This window comes from Triticum aestivum, chromosome 3A (genome assembly GCF_018294505.1).
Source record: "Triticum aestivum cultivar Chinese Spring chromosome 3A, IWGSC CS RefSeq v2.1, whole genome shotgun sequence".
Classification (NCBI taxonomy): domain Eukaryota; kingdom Viridiplantae; phylum Streptophyta; class Magnoliopsida; order Poales; family Poaceae; genus Triticum; species Triticum aestivum.
The window spans coordinates 182,058,626-182,081,247 of record NC_057800.1 but is presented as its reverse complement, the minus strand read 5'-3'; the positions used below and the strand labels follow the sequence as shown (position 1 = coordinate 182,081,247).

Genomic DNA, 22,622 nt, shown 5'->3' with positions numbered 1-22,622 from the left:
GGAGAGGAGGGGCGAGGAGTACAGGGCGGTGACGGGAGATTGCCGGCGCCGGGGCCGAGCTGCGGGGATCGATCCCGATCCAGATCGGATCGGGAGAGGGGGAGTGGGAGCGAGTGGGGGGGCGAGTGGGGCGTTAGGGTTTTGGTCGGGGTGGGGTGGGGTGGCCTATAGGCCACGGGGTGAAGGGGCCGCATGGGCCGGCCTGGTCGGCCAGCTGGGCCGTTTGGCCCGGGAGGGGAGGCTCTTTCTTTTTATTAGTTTTCTGTTTTTTTATATCTTTTCTGTTTTATCTTGTTCCTCATTTTATTTTAGTTAGTTAAAATACAAGAATGATCCCTAACTTAGTACTACCACTAAAGCCACTGCAATAAAAAGTCTAACACCTAAATAGAATAGTTTAACATTTTATTAATTATAAAAGGCATTTCAATAATTGTTTTGACTACTGTTTTATTCATTTTAAAGTATTTAAAGATTTTATATAAGTGTGGTTTCTCCATCATAATTATTCATGATTTATTTGAATCCACCCGAGCATTTGGTTTTAATATTTGAAAACTTTTATTGTTTGCCTTTATTTTAAATTTGAATTTTGAACTGGGTTTCGAACTACGCGGGTTTATCAACAGTAACCGAGGTGACGTGGCATCATTAGCGGAGTTTCACTGTAGCTTAATTATCCGGGCGTCACAACTACGGGGTGATAGAGATAGAATCATCAGATAGTTCGGTTTGGTTTCTTCAGAATCGATGTAATCTTATTGGGCATCCTGAAGGACTAGTCATACACACCGACGCTTGTAAAGGTTTAGAGACAGCAGTAGAACAAGTGTGGCCTGGAATGGAACATAGGGAGTGTATGAGGCATCTTGTTGCAAATTTTGGAAAAAAAATTCAAGGGCAAGGTCTTTGATGATAACCTTTGGCCAGCAAGCTTGACTTACAGTTCTAGGAAGCACAATTGGCATATGAAGCAGATCCTTGCTAAGAAGAGTGTTCAAAAATATATGGCTGAACACCACACAAAAATATGGTATAGAAGCAAGTTCAATGAAATCTTCAAGGTTGACTATGTCAATAACAACCTCGCAGAGTCATTTAATAGCAAAGTCAGGAAAATTAAAGGCTCTTCTTATTGTTGACATGTTGGACAGGATTAGGCAAATGATAATGGAGAAGTTTGATTTGCGGATGAGGATAGCATTAGAAAAATGGCTTGGCCATCTCATAATACCAAGTGTGATAAAGGCACTACATGCCAAATCCAAAGGTAAACAAACATCTTCTGCTCTTTCAACCGACTAATGTCATAACGAACTAAATTAAATGTTTAATATTTGGTGTTCTTTCCAGGACTGAAGATGAAGGTAGTTAGACGCAGTGATGTCGAGGCAGAAATTACTGCAGTCGACAAAGAAAATAGGGAATGGAGGTACCCTGTTGACATAGCCAAGGAAACATGTAGCTGCAGGCAATGGCAAGTCAAGGGTTTGCCATGTATCCATGCTCTATATTTCATTACTTCACTAAGAGGTCCGGTATCAGAAATTGAACCTTATGTACATGAGTTCTACTCCGTTGCAAAATACAAGGTTGCGTATGCAGACAACATACCTGCAATGGTAGGCAAGCAATAATGGGGCATTGTTGACCCTGGCTTCAAACTACAAGCTCCAGTGTTGAGGAGGCCAAAAGGACGACTGTGGAAGACTAGAATCAAATCTAGTGCTGAAGGTGCTGGCCTTGGCCCTAGGAAGGAAGTGCAAGCGTTGCGGAGGCTTCGGCCACATAGCGAGAATTTGCAAAAATCCAGTTGACCCGGCATTTGGAGAAAATAAGGCTGACCTACATGCTCGAGATGCCCCTTTTGTGGCTGGAGAAGGCGACCTTCAGCCATCCGTGGTTCCAAGTTCTGCGGGGTAACTCCAAAACCCGTGCTTTCTATATTTCAACATCCATGGCTACATTGCTACATTCATGCATTTTCAACATTCTGTCCTATAATCTGAGTCGTCAAAGACTAATTTTACTTTTCACTTCCTAAAGAATTTGAATACATGTAAGCTATGACTATGTTCTGTACAAAATTGATGCTTTATATTTCCATTTTTTTGCAACATGACCAACTTCTATACAGCTCAAGGAAAAGCGTGAAGAAGAAAACAGAGAAGAACACCAATAAAAGGAAGAACAAGGAAGATGAACATTCAACCAGAACTGAAGGTTCCACAAGTGGATCTGTTGCATCTCCCATGCATACCCGAGTTGCACACAAATCGCCAGACAACCCTGCCCAAAACACAAGAAGCAAAAAGAGGCTGCACATGTGAACATTTGTGTGATTGTGACCTTATAAGATTGTGAACCTGGACCTGTTTATTTTGAACCTTATGTTGAATTTGGACCTTTTACTTCAAACTAGCAAGTGGATGTTATTCGGCCTTAATGTATGTTTGTGAACCTGAGACACTTTGTGTGCTGAAAATCCAGGAAATGAACATTATGTTTGCTTGTGTGTTGGATGTTTTCAACCTTATGTACATGCGTCATGGTAAATTTATTTTTCAGAGAAATTTAGAGAACCATTTGTTGCTGCTGTTGCATGTACAACTCGAGTTTACTTGGTTTTTTAATAGCTATGCCAAGATGTCACGTAAGGATATGTACCATATCTCCATTAATAAATTAACTGATGACCTTAGGTGTAGTGGCTAGCCCGTGCGAGCGCCTCCTAGAGGCCTGGGGTTCGAACCCCTCTACTCCCTATTTTTACATCCGGGGTTCGAAATGGAGCCAGGGGCATTTCGGTTATCTAGCGCGGTTAACGAGCCATTGACTAGCGGTAACGTGAGAAAATGACATTTTTGAGTGTGGCTCTAACGAAACAATGGCATTTTTTAGCAGTGAAACATTTTAAGGGGTTCGAAATGGAGCCAGGGGCATTTCGGTCATCTAGCGCGGTTAACGAGCCATTGACTAGCGGTAACGTGAGAAAATGACATTTTTGAGTGTGGCTCTAACGAAACAATGGCATTTTTTAGCAGTGAAACATTTTAAGGGGTTCGAAATGGAGCCAGGGGCATTTCGGTCATCTAGCGCGGTTAACGAGCCAAGGGGTTCGAAATGGAGCCAGGGGCATTTCGGTCATCTAGCGCGGTTAACGAGCCATTGACTAACGGTAACATGAGAAAATGACATTTTTGAGTGTGGCTCTAACGAAACAATGGCATTTTTTAGCAGTGAAACATTTTAATGGCAAAAGTGAATAGTATGGCATAACTAGTGACAAAAGTGATAAAAACCCTTAGGGGTCATTCGGTTTGAAGGATTTCATAACATAGGAATTAGGACTAGTATAGGAATTTTATAGGATGGTACTTGCCACCCTAAAGAATTGGAGCTAGGGGCATTTTTTAGCAGTGAAACATTTTAATGCCAAAAGTGAATAGTGTGGCATAACTAGTGACAAAACTGATAAAAACCCTTAGGGGTCATTCGGTTTGGAGGATTTCATAACGTAGGAATTAGGACTAGTATAGGAATTTTATAGGATGGTACTTGCCATCCTAAGGAATTGGCTCGCCTCGTTCCTACGCGTAAAATGAGCTTTGAGTGGATGTGTAATTTCCTCCAAAAACACAGGAAATGAATAATATTCCTACGAAATTCCTATACATATTTCCTACAAACCGAACGCATCTATAGGAAATTTTCCTTCGGGATCCTTGTTCCTATGTGTTTCCTATGAAAATCCTCCAAACCCAATAGGCCCTTAAGTTTTTCTTGCTAGTTATGCACTTATGAACTTATCCAAGGTTTGGTGCAGAGTAACAAGGACCAAAACTAGAACCGGGAACTATGGTGCAACAACCATATTAAGAAAACAATCTTTCAACCAGTAGAAGCACAACTATTCGCATGACCAAGTCCTGGCCAATGGTGCACTGGCATATGAGTTGATTTGATTGATTCTCATCGTTGCCACTGCACACAAGTTGCAGCATCGTCCCCTGATTTCTCCGGCTACATACACGGAATGCCTGCCCATCTTTGTGATGATTGAAACGCAAACGTGTTGGGACTTGTTAAACCAGTGACTTTGACACTTTTCAGTGTACGGATGAAGCACAAAGAAACAAAAGGCAGTGCGTTCTAGGAACCGCGGTTTAACTCCAAATTGCAACATCTTGCAATAAGAAAGGAGTTCGTTATACTTGTATTATTAGCTTAAACGCAAGTAGTAGTAGGACTGTGCTCCTACGTAGGAGTATGACCAAGCCCCGGTCCAGCCAACATGTTTGTTGCAGAGTTGACTGCCACCTTATATAAACGGCCTGGAAGCAGACAGGCTCTGCATCACAACTTCAACTCCAGGAAGCGTCTTTCTCTGCACACAGACGAGACTGCGCCCACCCCAAGTTCACGGCTAGCTCACAAATCACAATGTCCAAGGTAATTAGTGACCATGTTCTTCCGTTTTGCTTACATGTCTAAAGGTGTACACTTTGTACTAAATGCTTGTGTTTTCACTTGTGAATGAATGACCTGCAGAAGATCGTGATCAGAGCTGATCTCATCGGCGAGAAGTGCAAGAGCAAGATCATGTCAATTGTTGCCAAGCTCGAGGGTACCTATCTTCCTTCCAAGTTCCAACCCACACTATCTTCTTCTTTACCAAATGTATGAAATTTCCAGGGATCAAGTCCATGGACATTGACCAGGACAAGTGCACGCTGACGGTGGTCGGCACCGTCGACCCGGTGCGCGTCGTGCAGAAGCTCAGGAAGTCGTGCTTCGCCGCGACCGTCGTCAGCGTGGACGACGACAAGCCGAAGGAGAAGAAGACCCCCTGCCAGGAGGCCTGCGAGAAGGCCTGGAAGGAGAAGTACGAGAAGGCCTGCGAAGAGAAGTGCGAGAAGGCTTGCAAGGAGCCGTGCTGCGACGACTGCAACAAGGGGACGCCGTCGTACGGCTATGGGTACCGCTGCACGCCGGGCTGCCACTCCAGCCCCTGCGGCCTGCCCAGCTGCCACTACTACAGCAATGGCTACCACGGCTACGGCGTGCGCGCGCCACCGGCGCCGCCACTGGGATACGCCTGCTATGAGGAGCAGTCACGCGGAGGCGGAGGAGAATGCGGCATCCAGTAAGCCGTGGATTCGTCATCGTCGTCCTGCAGGAGTGTGTATGGCCGTGTCGTTGGAGTTCTCTTTTCGTACAGTGATGATTCCTTTTCCTCTGTGACACGACGGCTTACTTCCGGTTTGATGCTTCAGTCTGCCTATATACTACTAGTGTATAAGTATAATAAAAGCTCATGTCGGCCAGCATTTCTATTTGTAGATACTGATGGTTACCTTATGAATTTATATTGGTGGTTCAAAGTTCACTCCGCCTATGCGAAAGGGCAAATCAAAAGGAACTTATTTAAAATAAAATGAGCTGAAATAAGGCAGTGTGCAGTGTGCAGACGGCTTAATCCAGACAGAATTGACCCAAACTGGATGACAGGAGAACTACCACAGAAGATGGATGCACTGGTAAAACGAAATCACATGAGTTTGAAGGATCATACTGTTTTCAATTTCATCTCTCTTCTCATTCTTTGGTCATTACAAATCTCCAGATTCAAAACCCTACACTGCATTTATCGAATTATACGACTGACCGCATCAGAGAATAAAGTGAGCTACAAGGGATGACAAACTTTGATCATCATCCCATCTACAGATCAAAGTTCATCTCTAACCTTATGATGATGACTACTACATGCAACTAAGCGACCCCAAGTGGCCGAGCCTATAAATGAGAAGCACACCACGAACTCTGTATGTATGCCTTTTCCAATGCCGCATTGACAGTAAACAAGGAGTACTCACTACTCTTTAGAGAAAAATGTTACCTCCGAATCGGAGAGTTTTACAGCACACATATGAGGTAATCAGCTTCCTGATGACCTGAGTTCTTGTAGCGCCGTCATGACCTGCTCCCGGACAAGCTCGAGCCTCTTGAGGTAGACCTCCAGCTCAAGGATCTGCTGCTGCCTCCACTTCTCATCACCGGGCGCCCGAGGGCTCAGTCCAGCCACCCCAAGACCAGCGCCAAGAATATCAGCACCCCCGAATTCCATGCCCAAGCCCAATCCTAGTCCGGTCTGCCCAGGAACAGCAACCGAGCTGATGAGCTCCTTGAGCAGCGGTGACAGGATGCTCCGGACATCAGCTTCAGTGGGGCCATTGGCTGTCACTGGATAAGGAGGCAATGGCGCTGCCGGCACCGGAGGTGGCTGTGCAATCACCGGCACGGAACTCTCGAACGCCGTGATAGCCGGCTCATGAGCCGCATCGGTCAACATCGGAGCAGGCGTTGCAGGGAAGATGGGCGCCTCAATCTCTTGCGCCGCCCTCTTCCTTCCACCACGCCGCGGGCCCCTGCCCCGAGGGGTGTGCGCAGACGCGCCTCCGCCGCCACCCTCCTCGACCGCAGCAGGCGGCTCCGTGACGGCGGCAGCCGCTGCGGCGGCTGCTGCTGCAGCGGGGTTGATGTCGTCCTCGTCCGAGGCGTCGCCCCCGGCGCCGTCGCGCTTGAAGGCCGGGCGCCAGATGTGGCGCGCGACGTCGTAGATGGCGCCCTCGTGCGCGCTCTTGAAGGCGAAGGCGGCGCCCTGCGCGGCGACGCGGGTGGCGCAGACGCGGTACTTCTTCTTGAGGCGGCGCAGCTTCTCGATGAGCTGGTTCTTGGAGAAGTCGAAGGAGAGCTTGCGGCGGATCTCCTCGTAGAAGGGCCCCGTGTCGTACTGGTGCGACGCGAAGGCGGTGCCCCGGCGCGACGTGAACTCGAGGAACCCGCGCAGGATGAGCAGCTCCTCCTCGTCCGTCCACAGCCGCTGGAACAGCCGCCGCGAGTCCTCCGCCGCACTCGCCCCCTGCGGCGGAGGCGGCGGAGCTGCACCGGCGCCGGCTGGGTCGGTGAAGGCGGGGGCTGGAGGAGGCGGGGCCGAGCTGTCGGGGAACGGTGGGGGCGGGGCCTGCTGGGCAGCAGGTGGGGGGGAGTCGTTGGAGGCGTCGCTGTCGGTGCCCTCCTCGTCTTGGTCGGCGGAGGAGGAGGAGCGGGAGCGGGAGGGCGCGGCGGAGGCCATGGTGGTGGTGGGAGGGGGATTAGGGGTTCGGGTGGAGTCGAATCGGGTGCCGGATACGGCGGATAGGACTCGGCCAGACTGCGTGCGGGGCGTGGCGCTAGCGGGCAGGAGGAGTGGCTGCATCGCTTTTATTTTCTTTTCTCGAGCGGAGAGGCTGCCTTTTGGGGTCCGTTGCCCCGCTGACGCATGGGTCCGGGTGGAAAAACACTGGACCCAGCTGGGAGCGTGTCGCGTCCGACCCAGGATTAGCCAGAACCAGGTGACTGCTGAGGTACCTACGAAAAGGAATGAGGCAATCCTCAAAAGAAAAAGAAAAACGAAAGGGAAGCGTGACGTCGTTGGGAAGGAATAATGGAGTGCATCGGCCCGTGGGTCCGCGGTGAAATGGTCCCTCCCATGTGTTGTGAGTGGAACTCGGCCCAATAGCCCACATCAACGCGTAGAGAGCAGCAGGGCCCAGGTTCGAGCCAGTCCAGCCAGCGAGGACCGACGGGCTGAACACAAACGGAACAGAAGAAAAACTAGGTCGCTCCTCTGCTCCGCCGCGCCTCCCACCGCCTCCTCTACTCCGCCGCGTCGGGCGCCAGGCGCCAGATCCTCTACGGCCGGTAGGGGCGTCGAGCACGTCGACGCGTTCCCCGCCATCTCGCCACTTGGCTTCGATCAACGGTAGTTTCCCCAAGAACCCCCAATCCCCATCGCGTCTTGATGGCTCACTCATTTTCCTTATCGATTTCATGCTATGGAGATCTGCTGCCCTTGTACTGATGAGGAGTACTTTGCTGGTCATTAGGCATTGTATTTCAGATTATTATAGTAACAATTATGCAGTCCAGCCATGTTTACTTTTGGGAATAGCACAAGTGCTTACTTCTTGACCCTGGTTTTTATTCCCAATTTTATTTAGCCCTTGGTTTGAGAGGCAAATTGAACCCTGCCACAGACTTGGAATCTGCGATTCTTTTTTGTTTCCAAAATCCACTCCAATGTACAAGTGTACTGCTGAAAGCTATGCTACAGTTAATTGCCCTTGTGGTCTTACTGCTTTTGTTATTTGCATATAATCTCATTCAGTGGCGGAGCTACAGGGTGGCCAGGGTGGGCCGCGGCCCACCCTGGGATTTTGACCCGGCCTATACCTATATAGATGGGCTAGAGAAGGAAAAAAACGGCCCAACAACACTTTGACCCAAAACAACCAACGCTCTCACTCTCAGCCAAACCCCAGGCACCATGCACATACAGGCATACAGCGCGCTGGCCCTCTACCCGACACCCAGCCGCCGGCCGCCCCCGTCCCGGCCTCTGCCTGCCTCGCGGCCTCGCGGGACGCCGGTCGCCGGCCGCCCAGGAGTCTCCTCTGCTCCTGGCCTCCTGCCTCCCCATTGCGCCCTCGCCCTGCCCGGCGCTCGGCGCCAGCCTTGCCACCGCCCCCGGCCGCGACCCTGCCCTGTCCCGGCCGCGTGGCGCCCCTGCAAGCCGGCGGCGCCGCCCAGTCCGCACTACGGCACTCGGCTCGGCCTGATTTGAGGTACCGTTCATCCATTCCCAAATTCCCCAATTTTTGATTTAGGGTTTGCTTGCTATTTGTTGTGTTTGTGCATTGCCTGTGTGGTAATATAATTTTTGATCCGAGTAATTACTAGTTACAAGGTACAGGACAACATCCTAAACTGAGAAGAAAAGGCTAATTCAGACATCTTACACTGGTTCATGGTTGCATCAGAAATCTGAGACTGTTAATTTTGTTTTGTACTTTTGAGGTATTGAACTGAATGTTGAACTTACTGTCCAGGTCCAGCCATGCTTAATTAAACAGAATTCATGTTGTATTATGGGTCTTAATTGGATTGAGGGGCTGTAATAAGGTTGTGTATTTAGTTTCATGCTCACAGCATCTTCACTCAAATGGCCAGTAGCTTACGCTACTGTTGGAAAGGCGTATAATTTACGCATGCTTTCAAACAGAGTTGGAAAGGAGTACCAAACTACCCATCTATTCCTTCCCTTTTCTGCCATGAGTTTAGTCAAGAGCAAGTTGAGAAATAAGATGGGCGATAGTCTTTTGGATGATTGTCTAGTCACATACATTGAGAGGGATGCTTTCTCCGAGGTGAATGAAGATGATATAATTGACACCTTCATGGCAATGCAAAAGCGTGAGCCAGAAACATAGTCTTTTTGAACTTCTCAAGGTATGTACTATGGTCCATGTAGTATGTACTATGTAGGCTTTTTAATGCAAAACAGAGATTTAATTGAGGATTTTAGTGTTTTTGCAAGTCCATATTGTGATATTGATCTATTTCTTTGTGATATTGGTAATTAGTTAGAACTTTCACATGTCATATTGCTTATCAAAAAAATAATTGGGGCGGACCACCCTGGTGTCAAATGCTAGCTCCGCCACTGGTCTCATTGCACAATTATATTAAGTTATCCATGATCCATCTCCTGTTTCGTTTGCTGTCAGCTGTCCTATAGACCAGGATCATTGCAATACGTGTTAATTGTTGATTTGTCTTTGCACTAAGAATCTCTGTACCGTTCATCACTCTTCACTAGTGCGATAAATATGGTATTTGCTGTCAGCATAACAAACATTGACATAGTTTTTGTTTGTAAGTTTGGTGCCTCACTTTAGTTACTGTATTATTTATCATATGCACACGCCTACTCATAATGCAAGAGGAGATACATCCAGGCTGTTTTCGTCTGCTATTACTGAAGCCCTAGGTAGCTTGCTTCTAGTGTTCTAAGTGTGTTTTGTTCTGTAAAGTGAACCATTGAATCCAAAATTATCCTTTTCTCTGAGATATCCTGATCGATCCATAAGTTTGCTGCAGATTGATTTGATTGCTTTTCTGATAGCAGCCTGTTCTCCTATGGCACTGGGGGGGTCAACTGAAACCTCACGTCCCGCTTTAAGTCCACCCTGCTTGCCACAGGCTGTCGGCTTGTTGTGTTAGTGCATGAATGTCTCACACGGCCAATAGGATGAATATATCTGGTGGCTGTGTGGTCTTGGCATGTCGATGACATGGGGTTTGTAGGGTTGACATCTCCGTTCTTTGAGTGATCTTGGTTCACCCGCATTAGATTATGATGATAAAGGTATAAATCTCTGTTGTTTGTCTGATCGTGTTATGCAACTTCCAACATACATTGCCCAAAGGAATTCGACATCGTGAAGTACCACTAATCCTAGCCTACATGGTGTCTATCAATAGAATGGAGAATTGTGGGTTGAACATAATGACCAAAACAGTGTATGTATTACTTAGTAGTGAATATGGTAAAATAGCATGTCCAAACCCAGCAGTTGGTCCTGATGAATTCAACCCCCTAAGGTCCAACTTAGACAATAATAAGGCAGAATGTCTTTCATTATGCCAAAAAGGCAAAATGTCTTTGATTTGCATATTATTGTATTAAATATGCGTTTTGACCAGGACAAATTATGCATCATACATCTCATTTGTCAAATCTACAGTTCTACAATTTGACATTTGTTCTACTAATGCCAATCTTCCCTATCACGGTATTCATCTTTTTTCTGCTTTAACCTGTTTGCCACGCTGTGTTCTCGAATCTCTACTGGTCCTCCCTGATAACTAATGTAGTGATAGGATGTTGCTTCATATGTCCCCGTTCCTCTTCAAAATCACTTAATCACATGTAGTCATATGGATGATCACATACTTGGCAGTTTATTCTGTAGAATAGACTTCATGAACAAGTAGAACTTCCACTTCCTTTGAAGGCCAAAATGTACAACAGTGGTAACACACAATTCTAGCTCACCCTTCATTCTTCTGGAGCATGGACGTTGGATATTACTTTGTAGTGTGTTACTGTAAATCTAAATTGATTAGCTGCTGTGAAATTCTCTTAGTTTTATGTGCTAAGCAAATACTCCCTCCGTCCCATAATATAAGAACGTTTTTGACACTAGTCTAGTGTCAAGAACGTTCTTATATTATGGGACGGAGGGAGTAGATGTGTACTCATTATAATCCATGAGAAATCAAATCAGAGCATAAATCTATTTGCATTCATTATCCTATCAGGCAGCTGATTTTACATTTTAAAAATGATATCACATCCTCCAATATTATTTGTTACTTTTTGCTTTTTGCATTTCATTCTTGAAATTGCTTGGGAAGGAAAAGGTATTTAACTACAAATAATTTCAGGAAGCAAGTGTGCTCTGAAGTCCGAACTGCTGAATCTCTTGTCAACTCCAGCAAACTAGCAGAGCCTTCTATCACCAAATAAAAGGGTTGTGATGTCGCTACGTCAGCTACTGGGATGGTCAGATGGAGAGGTGATGCGGCCGGAGTCAAAGCCGTGTTCCCGACTGATGCGCCACACTGCTGGTATCTTCTCAGTTGGTGGTGGCCTTGCTTTCTGGGTGCTTTCCCGCCTTCACTATGGTAATCCTTCCTGGCCATCCACATATTTTCCGTTTCAATATCTGGTCTATTCATCTTGAAACATATATTTGTTAATACTACCATCAAGGATGTAAATCTCATTGCTCCCGTATCCATATAGTACTGTGATTGTAGTTTTGGCCTTGTCATTAGCAGTAGTTTTGACCTTTTGGGTGTTGGTCCCTCGAAGCAATTCAAAACTGAAAGTATTTTGCTGACCCTGTTTCATTATCTAGGTCCAAGGATAACGGTTCCAAGGAGTCTCAGGTGGGCATCCTGTGGAGCGATGGGCACGAGCGCGACGGCAGCCATGCTTGTGCGGCTCTTCAGCCCGGAGTGTGAACCACAGAACATAGCAGCTTTCGACAGACCTGAATACAAGCCTGCATAGTGTCATGGAAATCCAGGGCCAGGTCTGCCAAGCCCTATGCGAGTTTGCTGATTCGGCCCTTGGTGATGCCTTACAAGATGTTTATGCATAAATGTACCTCCCCTGAAATTGGACACCTCTATGTTTCCTACACTCTGGCCGCCGTCATTTTCTTCTGAAACTAGGAGCTTTTTGCATCAAATCTGGAGCTGGTACCTTTTGCATCAAATTTGGTTTCCAAAGTGGGGTAGTGATGTATTGCTGGACACATTTTGAGTGATGATAAGTTGCACTCAGTTAACCTAATGACTTCCGTGAGATACATAAACATACTACGATTTGACCCGATGATGTGCGGTAATAATAGGCGCTGGCCTTCAGTGTTTAAGCCTTGGTTACTACTGTACAGTATCTTATTTTCCAACTGCTGAAGGCAAGCCCGTTAATAAGATCTGTTTGTTCAAAAAGAAAAAAAAGGCAAGCCCGTTTACAACTGTACGTCTAGGACAAGGATCCGAGTTGATGCTTATCTTTTGGCAGTTATTTTTGGCCTGTTTCTTTACAGTTAAATCCTGCTAATTTTTATCGACAGTTACTTGCTTCTAATTAATCCTGGATATTTTAAGAACTAGAAGTAGACTCGGTGTTGGTATCGGACTTTGTACAAGTCTACATATAGCATATTCCGTCGTCGGAACGTCGTAGTTGTTCAGAAGCTCATCAAATCTTTCCTTCGTTTCGCGTCGCAGCAACGAGAGACGCTCTCGACGTCGCAATGCAGCTGGTGCTGTGTGACTGCTGCCCGCCGTGCGCGCCGGACCCGCGGGCGCGGACGGCGGCCACTACGAGGAGCTGCCCGTGTCGGTGCCGCCGCACGTGCCGCGGGGGCTGAGCAGGGACGAGGCGCCCGGGCCCGGGCTGGACCAATGGGAGGAGGGAGCGTACGCGGAGGCCGTGGAGCAGCTGGCCGCGCCGCCGCCTGAGATCACAGAGACGGGCGCCGGAGACGCGTGGCCGTGGCTACGGGCGGCTTTCGCGTCGGTCTACGAGATGGTGGTGGCGCCCGTGTCGTCCTGCGGCCGCTCGTGACGAAAGTGAAGCCGGTCGTGCCTCGTGCGTGCGCGCGTTGGGTGCAGAGATCGCGAACTCTCGATGCGCGGCACGGGCCAGAAGCTGCTGTTTCTCCGTGAGATATTTCCAGCGGACACGATAACGATACGCCTGGCCCCGCGCTTTGCGTCGGCGTGCAGGCGTCTCGCTTACACCGCACGTGTTGCAATCGCATGTTTCAATCCGTGTCGTCTCGGAGCCGAGAAAGAAGAATCTATGCTCCAAGTCGACGAAGCATGGGCATCTCGAGCTCTCCGGGTCGAAAGGATGCTCATCTTCATACGACCTCCTGCGACGATCGTACGGGGAACAACTCCAAAGGGAGAGCGCGCTGGCCGGACTGGACTCCCGAGCACCTTGGTCGATCCAGGAGGACTTCACATCGGGAATCTGATAGCTAGGTACTCCCTTCGTTTTTTTAGTCTGCATATAAGGTTTCGTCAAAGTTAAGCTTTGTAAAGTTTAACTAACTTTATATTAAAACATATAAACAATCACAATATGAAATCAATATTATCAGATGCACCATGAAACGTATGTTCATACTATATAGTTTTAGTATTGTAGATGTTCATATTTTTTTATATAAATTTGGTCAAACTTTGTGCAGTTTGAGTTTGATCAAATCTTATATACGGAGTAAAGAAAGGAGGGAGTACATGTCGTTCTAATTTGCCCCTTTCTTTCTATTGTCCCTTTCGTTCAGAAATTCACGGAGGCTTAAGATACTACTCCCACTAGTGTAAAACACTATTATATTATGGGATAGGGAGAGTAGCTAACTGTACTATATGGTTTCAGACTTCGGTGAAATGGTTGCAGTGTTGTAGTATTTTTAGCGTTAGTGTAAGTCCCTCTCATCCTTGTAAAAGCTCTCCTTTTGGACAGAGATGAAGTACCTTTTTGTTACGGGCCGTGAAATTTTAACTACTACTCCCTCCGTCTCATAATATAAGAGCATTCTTTATACTAACTTTCACCATGTACTTTTAAATTTTTATAGTAAATACAATGAAATTAAAATCTCAGAGAAGAGGACAACATTTCATAAAGTAAGGAAGGCAAGGTGTTTTGCGTAAACTAATATTGCAATTTTTTTTGCTAAAAGCATTATGCAACACACCTAATCAGTGGCGGAGCCAGGTAGAAACTGCTAAGGGGCCAAGGCTAAAACATGAGTGTTTTGACGGTGCAAAATGCCAGGTAGATCACTTAACACCCTTATATTTCTTTACAGAGGGTGTATCTCATCTAAGCTCTCCCTCAAAAAATTCCTTCACGTTCAAAGTTGAGGCAACTAGTGTGGCAAATTAGGCTGGCATGGAGAGATTTCGGCCACAAGTGAACAGCTGCCAAGGTCGGTGATCCGCTTTTCATGATTTGCCAATTGTTGTACATATATAGCTACCAGGTTTAAAAAATCATTAAAAATTTACAAACAAACACTAGTAGAAAAATGGGCTTTCGTTCAGGCCTGGCCAGCCCATTAGTCCTGGTTCTGCCACGAACCGGAACCAATGGATGCATTTGTCCCGGTTCGTGAGCCCAGTGGGCCGGCCGGGGCTCGTGGGCATTGGTCCCGGTTCGTATGGACCCATTTGTCCCGGTTCTAGGCACGAACCGGGACCAATGGGCCTCGCTCCTGGCCCACAAACATTGGTCCTGATTCTTGGCTCGAACCGGGACAGAAGGCCGGGCTTTAGTCCCAGTTCCAGCCACGAACTGGGACAAATGAGTTGTCTATACATACCCCGTCGCCGTAGCAGAGCACTCCACGGTGCTCTGTTTTTTCTGGCCGGCGAGGAGAGGGCATTTGGGTGCTCTAGCTCACCTCCTATGCACATGAGGTGTTTGATGAAATGCCCGAGCCACGCTAGTTAAGTTTTCTTCTCTCGAAGCTCGACCTCCAAGCTCCATTTTTCCCGAGATTTGTCTAGATTTAGCGGTCCGTCGCGTCCCGTCTCGTCTTCACCACCGTTGATCGCCCGCGCCGATCTCGTCGCCTGCACCACCATGGTGAGCCTCTTTTCTTATCTTCTTCTGAAAGAAAAAATTCTTACTTTAGATAGATACTTGTCTAATTTTCTTAATTTTATTATTGCTTGTTATTATATAGTGCGATGATTTTGGTATCCGCCCCCGTCGGCCCTCGTCCTGACTATGATTCGGATGTGGTATATATTATCTTTTATAACTATTTGGTTCATTTATTGTTTATGACAATTATGCCCATCAAGTTGACATATATTTTATTTATGTAGGAGGTAGTTGAACCGGAAATTCCAACCAACCCTATTGTCGAGAGGTTAAATTTAGTTGAAGAAGAAAACAATTACTTGAAGGAAAAAATAAAAAATTGAGGAGGAGAAGATGATATTGGAGTTGCATGTTGCGGATGGCGTCGATGATCACAAGATCAAGATGGATGCAATGCGCTTGAAGATTGAAAGATTAGAAAATATGTCATTCATATCGAGGCTTGGTATCATTATGTCGTTGGATCAATTTTTACCTTGGTTGTGATTATGATTGCATTTTTTGTTGCATTGAAAGGTTTTACATAGTTTCAATGTATGGTTTAACTAGATGCTCTGGAGAGCTATATGTTGTTCAATGAAAACTATGTATGTACTTTGTTTTTAATGTGATGATGAACTTCTATTAATTTGGTCACTTATCTATTCATGAGAGCTATATGTATTAAATTTATGATGTGGCTTTGAATGGTGCATTTTGAACACAGAAAAACTATGGAGTTCAAACAAGTTAAAAAAATTAAATCCCTTTGTAACAGACGAGTTTCCGTATGAAACCCTCATACTTCGAAAGAGATTGTCCGTTTTGTACACGAAGTGCATCCAGGTTTTGCCGCAACCCTCTCTACTTTCTTGCACATGCTATATGGGTGAAATGATGATACCATGCCAACTTCCAACCTTTTCAGAGTTCATTTGTAGTGTTTTCAATTTCAGGGTCTTATAGTTGAAAAAAATCAGTAAATGCATGAAAAATAACAAATGAAGTCAAAAAGGGTTGAAAATTGATGATGTGGCTTTGAATGGTGCATTTTGAACACAGAAAAACTATGGAGTTCAAATAAGTTCAAAAAAATGAAATCCTTTCGTAACACACGAGTTTCCATATGAAACTCTCATACTTCGAAATAGATTATCCGTTTTGTACACGAAGTGCATCCAGTTTTTGCCGTAAGTCTCTCTACTTTCTTACACATGCTATGTGGGTGAAATGATGATACCATGCCAACTTTCAACCTTTTTAGAGTTCATTTGTAGTGCTTTTCAATTTCAGGCTCTTATAGCTCAAAATAATCAGTAAATGCATGAAAAATGACAAATGAAGTCAGAAAGGGTTGAAAATTGATGATGTGGCTTTGAATGGTGCATTTCGAACACAGAAAAACCATGGAGTTTAAATAAGTTCTAAAAATGAAATCCCTTTGTAACAGACGAGTTTCCGTATGAAACCCTGATACTTCGAAAGAGATTATCCGTTTTGTACACGAAGTGCATCCAGTTTTTGCCGTAAGCCTCTCTACTTTCTTGCACATGCTATGTGGGTGAAATGATGATACCATGCTAACTTTCAACCTTTTCAGAGTTCATTTTGTAGTGCTTTTCAATTTCAGGGTCTTATAGCTAACAAAAATCAGTAAATGTATGAAAAATAACAAATGAAGTCAGAAAGGGTTGAAAATTGATGATGTGGCTTTGAATGATGCATTTTGAACACAGAAAAACTATGGAGTTCAAATAAGTTCAAAAAAATGAAATCCCTTTGTAACATACGAGTTTCCGTATGAAACCCTGATACTTCGAAAGAGATTGTCCGTTTTGTACACGAAGTGCATCCAGTTTTTGCCGTAAACCTCTCTACTTTCTTGCACATGCTATGTGGGTGAAATGATGATACCATGCCAACTTTTAACCTTTTCAGAGTTCATTTGAAATGCTTTTCAATTTCAGGGTCTTATAGCTCAAAATAATCAGTAAATGCATGAAAAGTTAATAGCAAAAAGAATTATCATAAAATAAAATAAATAAGTAATTTGAAACAAAATAATATAAACTTTAATAAAATATATAAGTAGAAACAAAATAAAATAAACTTTAATAACATAAATAAAATTTACGAAACTAAAATTATCAAAGTATTTTCTGTTCAAAACATTATAAGCAAACTCTAAAATTTATGAAACTAAAATTATATAAAACTGATGCAACTAAAATTATCAAAGTATTTTCTATTAAAAATCATTAAAAGCAAAAAGAATTTTCATAAAGAACTTTTTTATTAAAACATTAATAGCAAAAAATTGTCATAAAATAAAATAAATAAGTAATTAGAAACAAAATAAAATAAAATAAATAAGTATTTTTTGTAAGTAGAAACAAAACAAAAAAATAAAGCAAAAAAAACAAAAAACTGGGAAAAAATAAAAAAAATGCCACCTACTGGGCCACCACGACGTGAATACGACTAGAAACCCATCCATGGGTCAGGATTCAGGCCTGCAGAAGGCCCATCAGGCATAGCAGTCACAATTAGGCCCGTAAGCCTGCAATGGAGAGGAGCTCGAGAGGGGTGCGGCAGTGGGGCTTATAAACCACTGCGCGCCCCTCTCAACTAGCAAGGTGGGACTAAACTCCCACCATCACCCCGCTGCCTTTGGTCCCGGTTGGTGTCACGAACCGATATCAATGCACCCCTTTAGTCCCGGTTGGTGGACCAACCGGGACCAAAGGCCGCCGCTTCCCGCCCTTTGGGCTGCTGGGGCATTGGTCTCGGTTGGTGCCACGAACCAGGACCAATGCCCTGGGTATATAAGAAAAACACTTAGCAGTTTCGACCAAATCCATCACTTCTTCCCCCGACGCCCCTGCTCCTCCTCGCCATCGCCGCCCGACGCCTGCTCCATCTTGCCGTCGCCGTCGCCCGCGCCCCTGCCCCGGCCCGCCCCCGCCTTTTTTTGTGAGGAAACTTTTTTATGTTCATAAAATTAGTATTTTTTTTTGTTCATATATAATGTAGATGTATATGTATGTGTATGTATGGATGGATGGATGTGTAGTTATATTGTTTTAGTTTATATTTAGTTTAGTTTTAAGATTAGGAAAATTTGTTATGTGTAGTTATATTTATTTAGATATATAGTTAATTTAGATGTTGTAATTTGTTCATAAAAACTGTGCACTTTTGTATAGAAACTTTATTTTTTTTCATATGTACGAAAATGTAGAATGAAAACAAAAACAAACATATAAGAAAAAACAAAGGAAAAATGAAGAAGGAAAAGAAAACCGCCTGGCCCGCCCACCACCGCATTTTCATAAAGTGTTTCTACCGAGTCCACGTCGCATCGATCGAGCACCCGCGGCGAAGCAAGTCTTTTTTTAAAGTAGTTCTTTGTTAAAGTGAGAGGGGACGCCGGGAGCACCTCCTGGCCCTCTCGCTCGACCAAAACTCTCGAGGACACCCAAACCCTAGAAAAAACGATGTCGGTCTCCTACCCCCTCCCACCGCGTCCCTACCCAATCGACAAACTCTCTTGAGGCCACCCAAATTTACCAAGTTAAAAGAGCGTTGTCGTCGAGGCCACCCCGAACCCTTGAAGCGTTGTTGAGGCCACCCCAAACCCTTGAAGCATTACCGAGGCCACCCCAAACCCTAGAGAAGCGTCAAGGTCAGGGCACTAATATGATTTCTTATTGTGCTTAGCTAGCTAGTTCTACGTTTGCCACTGATATATCCATCTATCATGTTTGAATAATAATTGCCATGTTGTAAATATTTGCAGAAACTATGGATCCGCACCCCCGAGACGAAGCAACAAAAGCGGTGTTGGGGGAGATAATCGCACACGGAAGTGATGCCGTCTTGTCGCTTCTCAACGACACATGCACCGATGGTCTGGAAAGACAGGATGAAGAAGCAGGCTACGGCAATGATCAAACAATGGAGGGGGAAGGACACCGTGATGACGGCTCCGGTGACCGAACGGAGTCCGGCTAGGTATATATATTAATTAATTAAGCATGTGCTGACTATAGCTAATTGATGCATTAATTGTTTTTGGTATGCACACATATTAACTCTCTTCTTTTTCTTCTTTTCTAGCCCTCCGGATCGAGCAACACTTCGGTAACGAGACGAGGCCCGAAGAGAAAGTTGTGCATGGATGAAAGGTACATGATCATCGAAATTGATCGTGCTGGCCAACCGATTGAACCCCTCCGGACCAAGGAAAAATTTAATGCTCAGTGCGGGGTTCTAGTTAGGGACATGATCCCGATCAGCATCGAGCAATGGTTGAAGTCTAAGAACAAAGACTCTCAGGTGTCTTATGTCAGCGATAGGCAGAAACTTGGTTTTTGGACCGCGCTGCAGGAAAATTTCACCTTCCCGCCAGAGGAGGATCCAGAGAATCCAGTTAAAAAGCCAATGATCAAGGCTTATACTCTTAAGAAGATGGCTGAGCTATTCAGGAGGTGGAAGAATGAGCTGAAATCATCGTTTGTCGACCAAGACAAGACTCCAGAATTCATCGCCCGATTTGAGAAGATCAAAGATCAGTGACCCGCATTTGTCACCAAAAAGAAATCTGAGAGAGCAGCGAAGATGTCAGCGACAAATAAGAAAAATGCTGCAAAGAAGACGCATCACCATCGCACGGGGTCATGTGGCTACCTGAAAGCCCGACCGTTGTGGGACAAGGCTGAGAATGACCTCATTGATAAAGGGATCGAACCAGAGATGCGATGCTAGCCAGACCGTTGCAGGACTTGGTTCTTCGGGGTTGGGGGAAAATTGGACCCTGTAACAGGGAAGTGCGTTTGGACCAACGAGCAATTGAACACACCCATCGAGAAGCTTCAGGAGTATATCGGAAAGGCGTAGCAAGGGAGGTTCATTCCGGACAGAGAGAACGACGAGCTCACCGAGGCCCTCGGGAATCCTGAGCACCCCGGACGGACCCGAGGCACGCCAGGCTCCCTTTCGTGGAAGGCTGGATTTCCCGACGCAGGCGGTTACAAACGTCGGGAGAGGAAGAAGAAAAAAGAGTTGACCCAATTACAGGCGCTGCACGCAAGGGTACAAGCGCTAGAGGAACGAGACGAGGCCCGCAGCATGCGACCTGCCGAAGCTACACCCGAAGCTACCCCGCCATCTCATCGGAGAAGCAGCGTGGCTTCCACGGAACTGCTTCAGGAGCCTGTCTTCACGGCTCCTGCTAGCTACCTCGTGGATGCCATCACAGAGTCTCAGAATTGCCACCTTATGACGCAATGGATGGAATTTAAAGTCAAGGCGGCTGTTGGCTCTGTTGCACCTTCCGAACCTGGCGCAACTTTTCACTGCCGGGCGATTCCATAAGGATATGCTAGGGTGATGGTGGATGAAATCACAGAAGGATTTGAGGACCTCCAGCTTGACCACCCTACGGGTGACGGAGAGACTCGGCTGGGTTCTTGTCTGAAGACTCCATGCCTATGGCAGAAGGAGCTCATCAACCTTCCGAATTGGACGCCTCCGCCTCCTCCTCCTCCTCCGGCGAGTCAGGGCACTCCGCCTCCTCCACCGCCTCCTCCTCTGGCGAGTGATCAGGGCACTCAGCCTTCTTCTCCGGCGCGTGGCGGCACTCCGCCTCCTTCTCCGCCTACGCCGGCGCGCCCGAGCAGCCACTATCCTCCTCCTTCTCCGCCTCGCCAGCAAGGGCGGAAGAGACCCACCACCGCCCCGGCTGCTCCGGCGCGTCGTAGTCCTTCTCCTCCGCCTCATAAGCAAGCACAAAAGAACACAGCCGCAGCCGCTCTATCTGCTCCGGCGTCTAGCAGTACAGCCAGAGGCGGGAGGCAATACAGATTCAGTCCACCTCTCAAGCCTCTAGAGAAGTTACCATACGAGAGGAACGTGGAAGAAAATGCGAAGATCGTGGAAAAAGAAGTGAAGGACTTCTTTGAAGGGGTGAAAGCAAAGAGACATCCACCTCCGGAGAAGAAGGTAGACCTGGTGAAATCAAAGCGCACTATCGATGCCCTGAGGAAACCACCAAAGTCTCCGCTGAAAAACAACTATGAGCGCATTACTGCAAAGGTATATATCGAAGCGGAGCGGTTGGGAAATACTATCAGTGATCGAAGGTTAGCAGAACGACGAGTTGGGAAAAAATTGCCCAGCTCGACGAACAAGCGGACCAATCGTGCCCCCCGCTCAAGGTGTCTAGCGATATCGTTGCTAATGATCCGAGGATGGTACCCGGTTATAGCAATCTTGAAGATTACCTGCCTGACGATGTACATTATGATTTCTTGGAGGTGGAAAAACACCAATACCATTACGGGAAGCCTCTTGTCAAAGATGAAAAATCTCTAACAACGATGATGCGAAGATTCCATGATTGGTACATGAAAACCTGCAGAGAGTCTGGGGGGACGAATACTTTATATCTGAGAGTTAAAGAGGAGCACGACCTCGTTGGAATTGATTTGTTGACTGTTCCATTTGAGGAGTTCTTCCAGTGGTTCAATCAAAAGGCCCTCGATAAATTAACGGTCACTTGCTACTGTCTGTAAGTACTACTTCTGTCATTAAGTCTCTATATATAGCTCAACTCTTTCATTGCATGTATATATGATTATCCTCACTATATTATGCAGATTGAAGATCGTCGAGTGCAGAAAAGCAAAAATGTATGATATTGGGTTCATTAACACAAATCTCATAGATGAATTTCAGGTTAAAAAGAACGCTGGTGATGTTGAGGCCAACTTTCTCAAATCATTGATAATAAATCAAAACAAAAATAAAATACTCTTTCCTTACAACTTCAAGTGAGTGTTACTGTCTTGTTCATATTCGGTTTCCCTTATTACTCGAGCGAGGTTATAGTAATGTAATTGATGAGTTATGCATGCGTGCGCAGCTTCCACTATATTCTTCTAGAGATTAAGCTTGAGCAAGGACTAGTAACCGTCTTAGACTCGAGACGAAAAGATCCCGAGACCTATGCGGACATGACTAAAATTCTCAACAAGTAAGTTCAATCGATCATTATCACACCATATCGGCAACTTTTTGTTCATTTCCTGATATCTCAAGTAATAATTATTTTCTTTGTCTTGCAGGGTTTGGAAAAAGTTCACCGAAGAAGCTCTGGGACTGTCGAAGTGCGATATACATATCTGAAAGTAAGTACTACTAGCTAGCTAGTTCTGCGCATCTCCCGTTGATTATAGCTACTTTCATCAATGCCATTTATAATACTTCATTATTAGTTTGATTGACCTCTATTTCTCGTAAAGTGCTTTGATTGACCTCTATTTCTCGTAAAGTGCTTGTGGCAGGAATAAGGGAATGATTACTGTGGATACTACCTGTGCGAGTTCATCTACAACGCGACTTGCAAAGATAAGTGGGGCTACTCTAAAAGACAATTTGATATGCGTAAGCAATAATATTCACAATTTCATTTTATTACACCATCATTTCTGTTGAGTTTCATTCATATATATATATATATATATATATATATATATATATATATATATAT

At 45.5% G+C, this 22,622-nt stretch overlaps 3 protein-coding genes across 8 annotated transcripts; 2 read left to right on the top strand and 1 right to left on the bottom strand.

Annotated features, from left to right (window-relative positions):
• The first annotated feature begins 4,655 nt into the window (after positions 1-4,655).
• On the top strand, positions 4,656-5,411 carry LOC123060888 (heavy metal-associated isoprenylated plant protein 39-like). Its single transcript, XM_044483752.1, has one exon. The coding sequence runs from the start codon at positions 4,683-4,685 to the stop codon at positions 5,148-5,150; it is 468 nt and encodes a 155-aa protein (XP_044339687.1). The 5' UTR covers positions 4,656-4,682; the 3' UTR covers positions 5,151-5,411.
• A 130-nt stretch (positions 5,412-5,541) lies between these two features.
• On the bottom strand, positions 5,542-7,247 carry LOC123060887 (probable transcription factor At3g04930). Its single transcript, XM_044483751.1, has one exon. It carries the CDS (start codon positions 7,136-7,138, stop codon positions 5,942-5,944), a length of 1,197 nt encoding a protein of 398 aa, XP_044339686.1. The 5' UTR covers positions 7,139-7,247; the 3' UTR covers positions 5,542-5,941.
• Positions 7,248-8,350: 1,103 nt separating this feature from the next.
• On the top strand, positions 8,351-15,330 carry LOC123060886 (uncharacterized). Of its 6 annotated transcripts, none has more exons than XR_006428214.1 (5): positions 8,351-8,669; positions 8,934-9,333; positions 11,335-11,574; positions 11,811-13,455; positions 15,316-15,330. XR_006428214.1 is itself a non-coding variant. In XM_044483750.1 (2 exons), the coding sequence occupies exons 1-2, from the start codon at positions 11,427-11,429 to the stop codon at positions 11,963-11,965; spliced, it is 303 nt and encodes a 100-aa protein (XP_044339685.1). In that variant the 5' UTR covers positions 11,398-11,426; the 3' UTR covers positions 11,966-12,308. The 6 variants fall into 6 exon arrangements, 1 of the variants encoding a protein (XP_044339685.1); XR_006428212.1 differs by lacking the exon at positions 15,316-15,330 and adding an exon at positions 14,163-14,541; XR_006428216.1 differs by lacking the exon at positions 15,316-15,330 and adding an exon at positions 14,163-14,539 and having other exon boundaries at positions 9,107-9,333.
• Positions 15,331-22,622: the final 7,292 nt, after the last annotated feature.

Bases quoted from the DNA above. Each gene is read 5' to 3' on its own strand.
- LOC123060888 (XM_044483752.1), top strand. From the start codon at position 4,683: ATGAAATTTCCAGGGATCAAGTCCATGGACATTGACCAGGACAAGTGC.
- LOC123060887 (XM_044483751.1), bottom strand. From the start codon at position 7,138: ATGGCCTCCGCCGCGCCCTCCCGCTCCCGCTCCTCCTCCTCCGCCGAC.
- LOC123060886 (XM_044483750.1), top strand. From the start codon at position 11,427: ATGTCGCTACGTCAGCTACTGGGATGGTCAGATGGAGAGGTGATGCGG. The intron at 11,575-11,810 runs GTAATCCTTCCT...TTCATTATCTAG, and splicing joins GCTTTCCCGCCTTCACTATG to GTCCAAGGATAACGGTTCCA.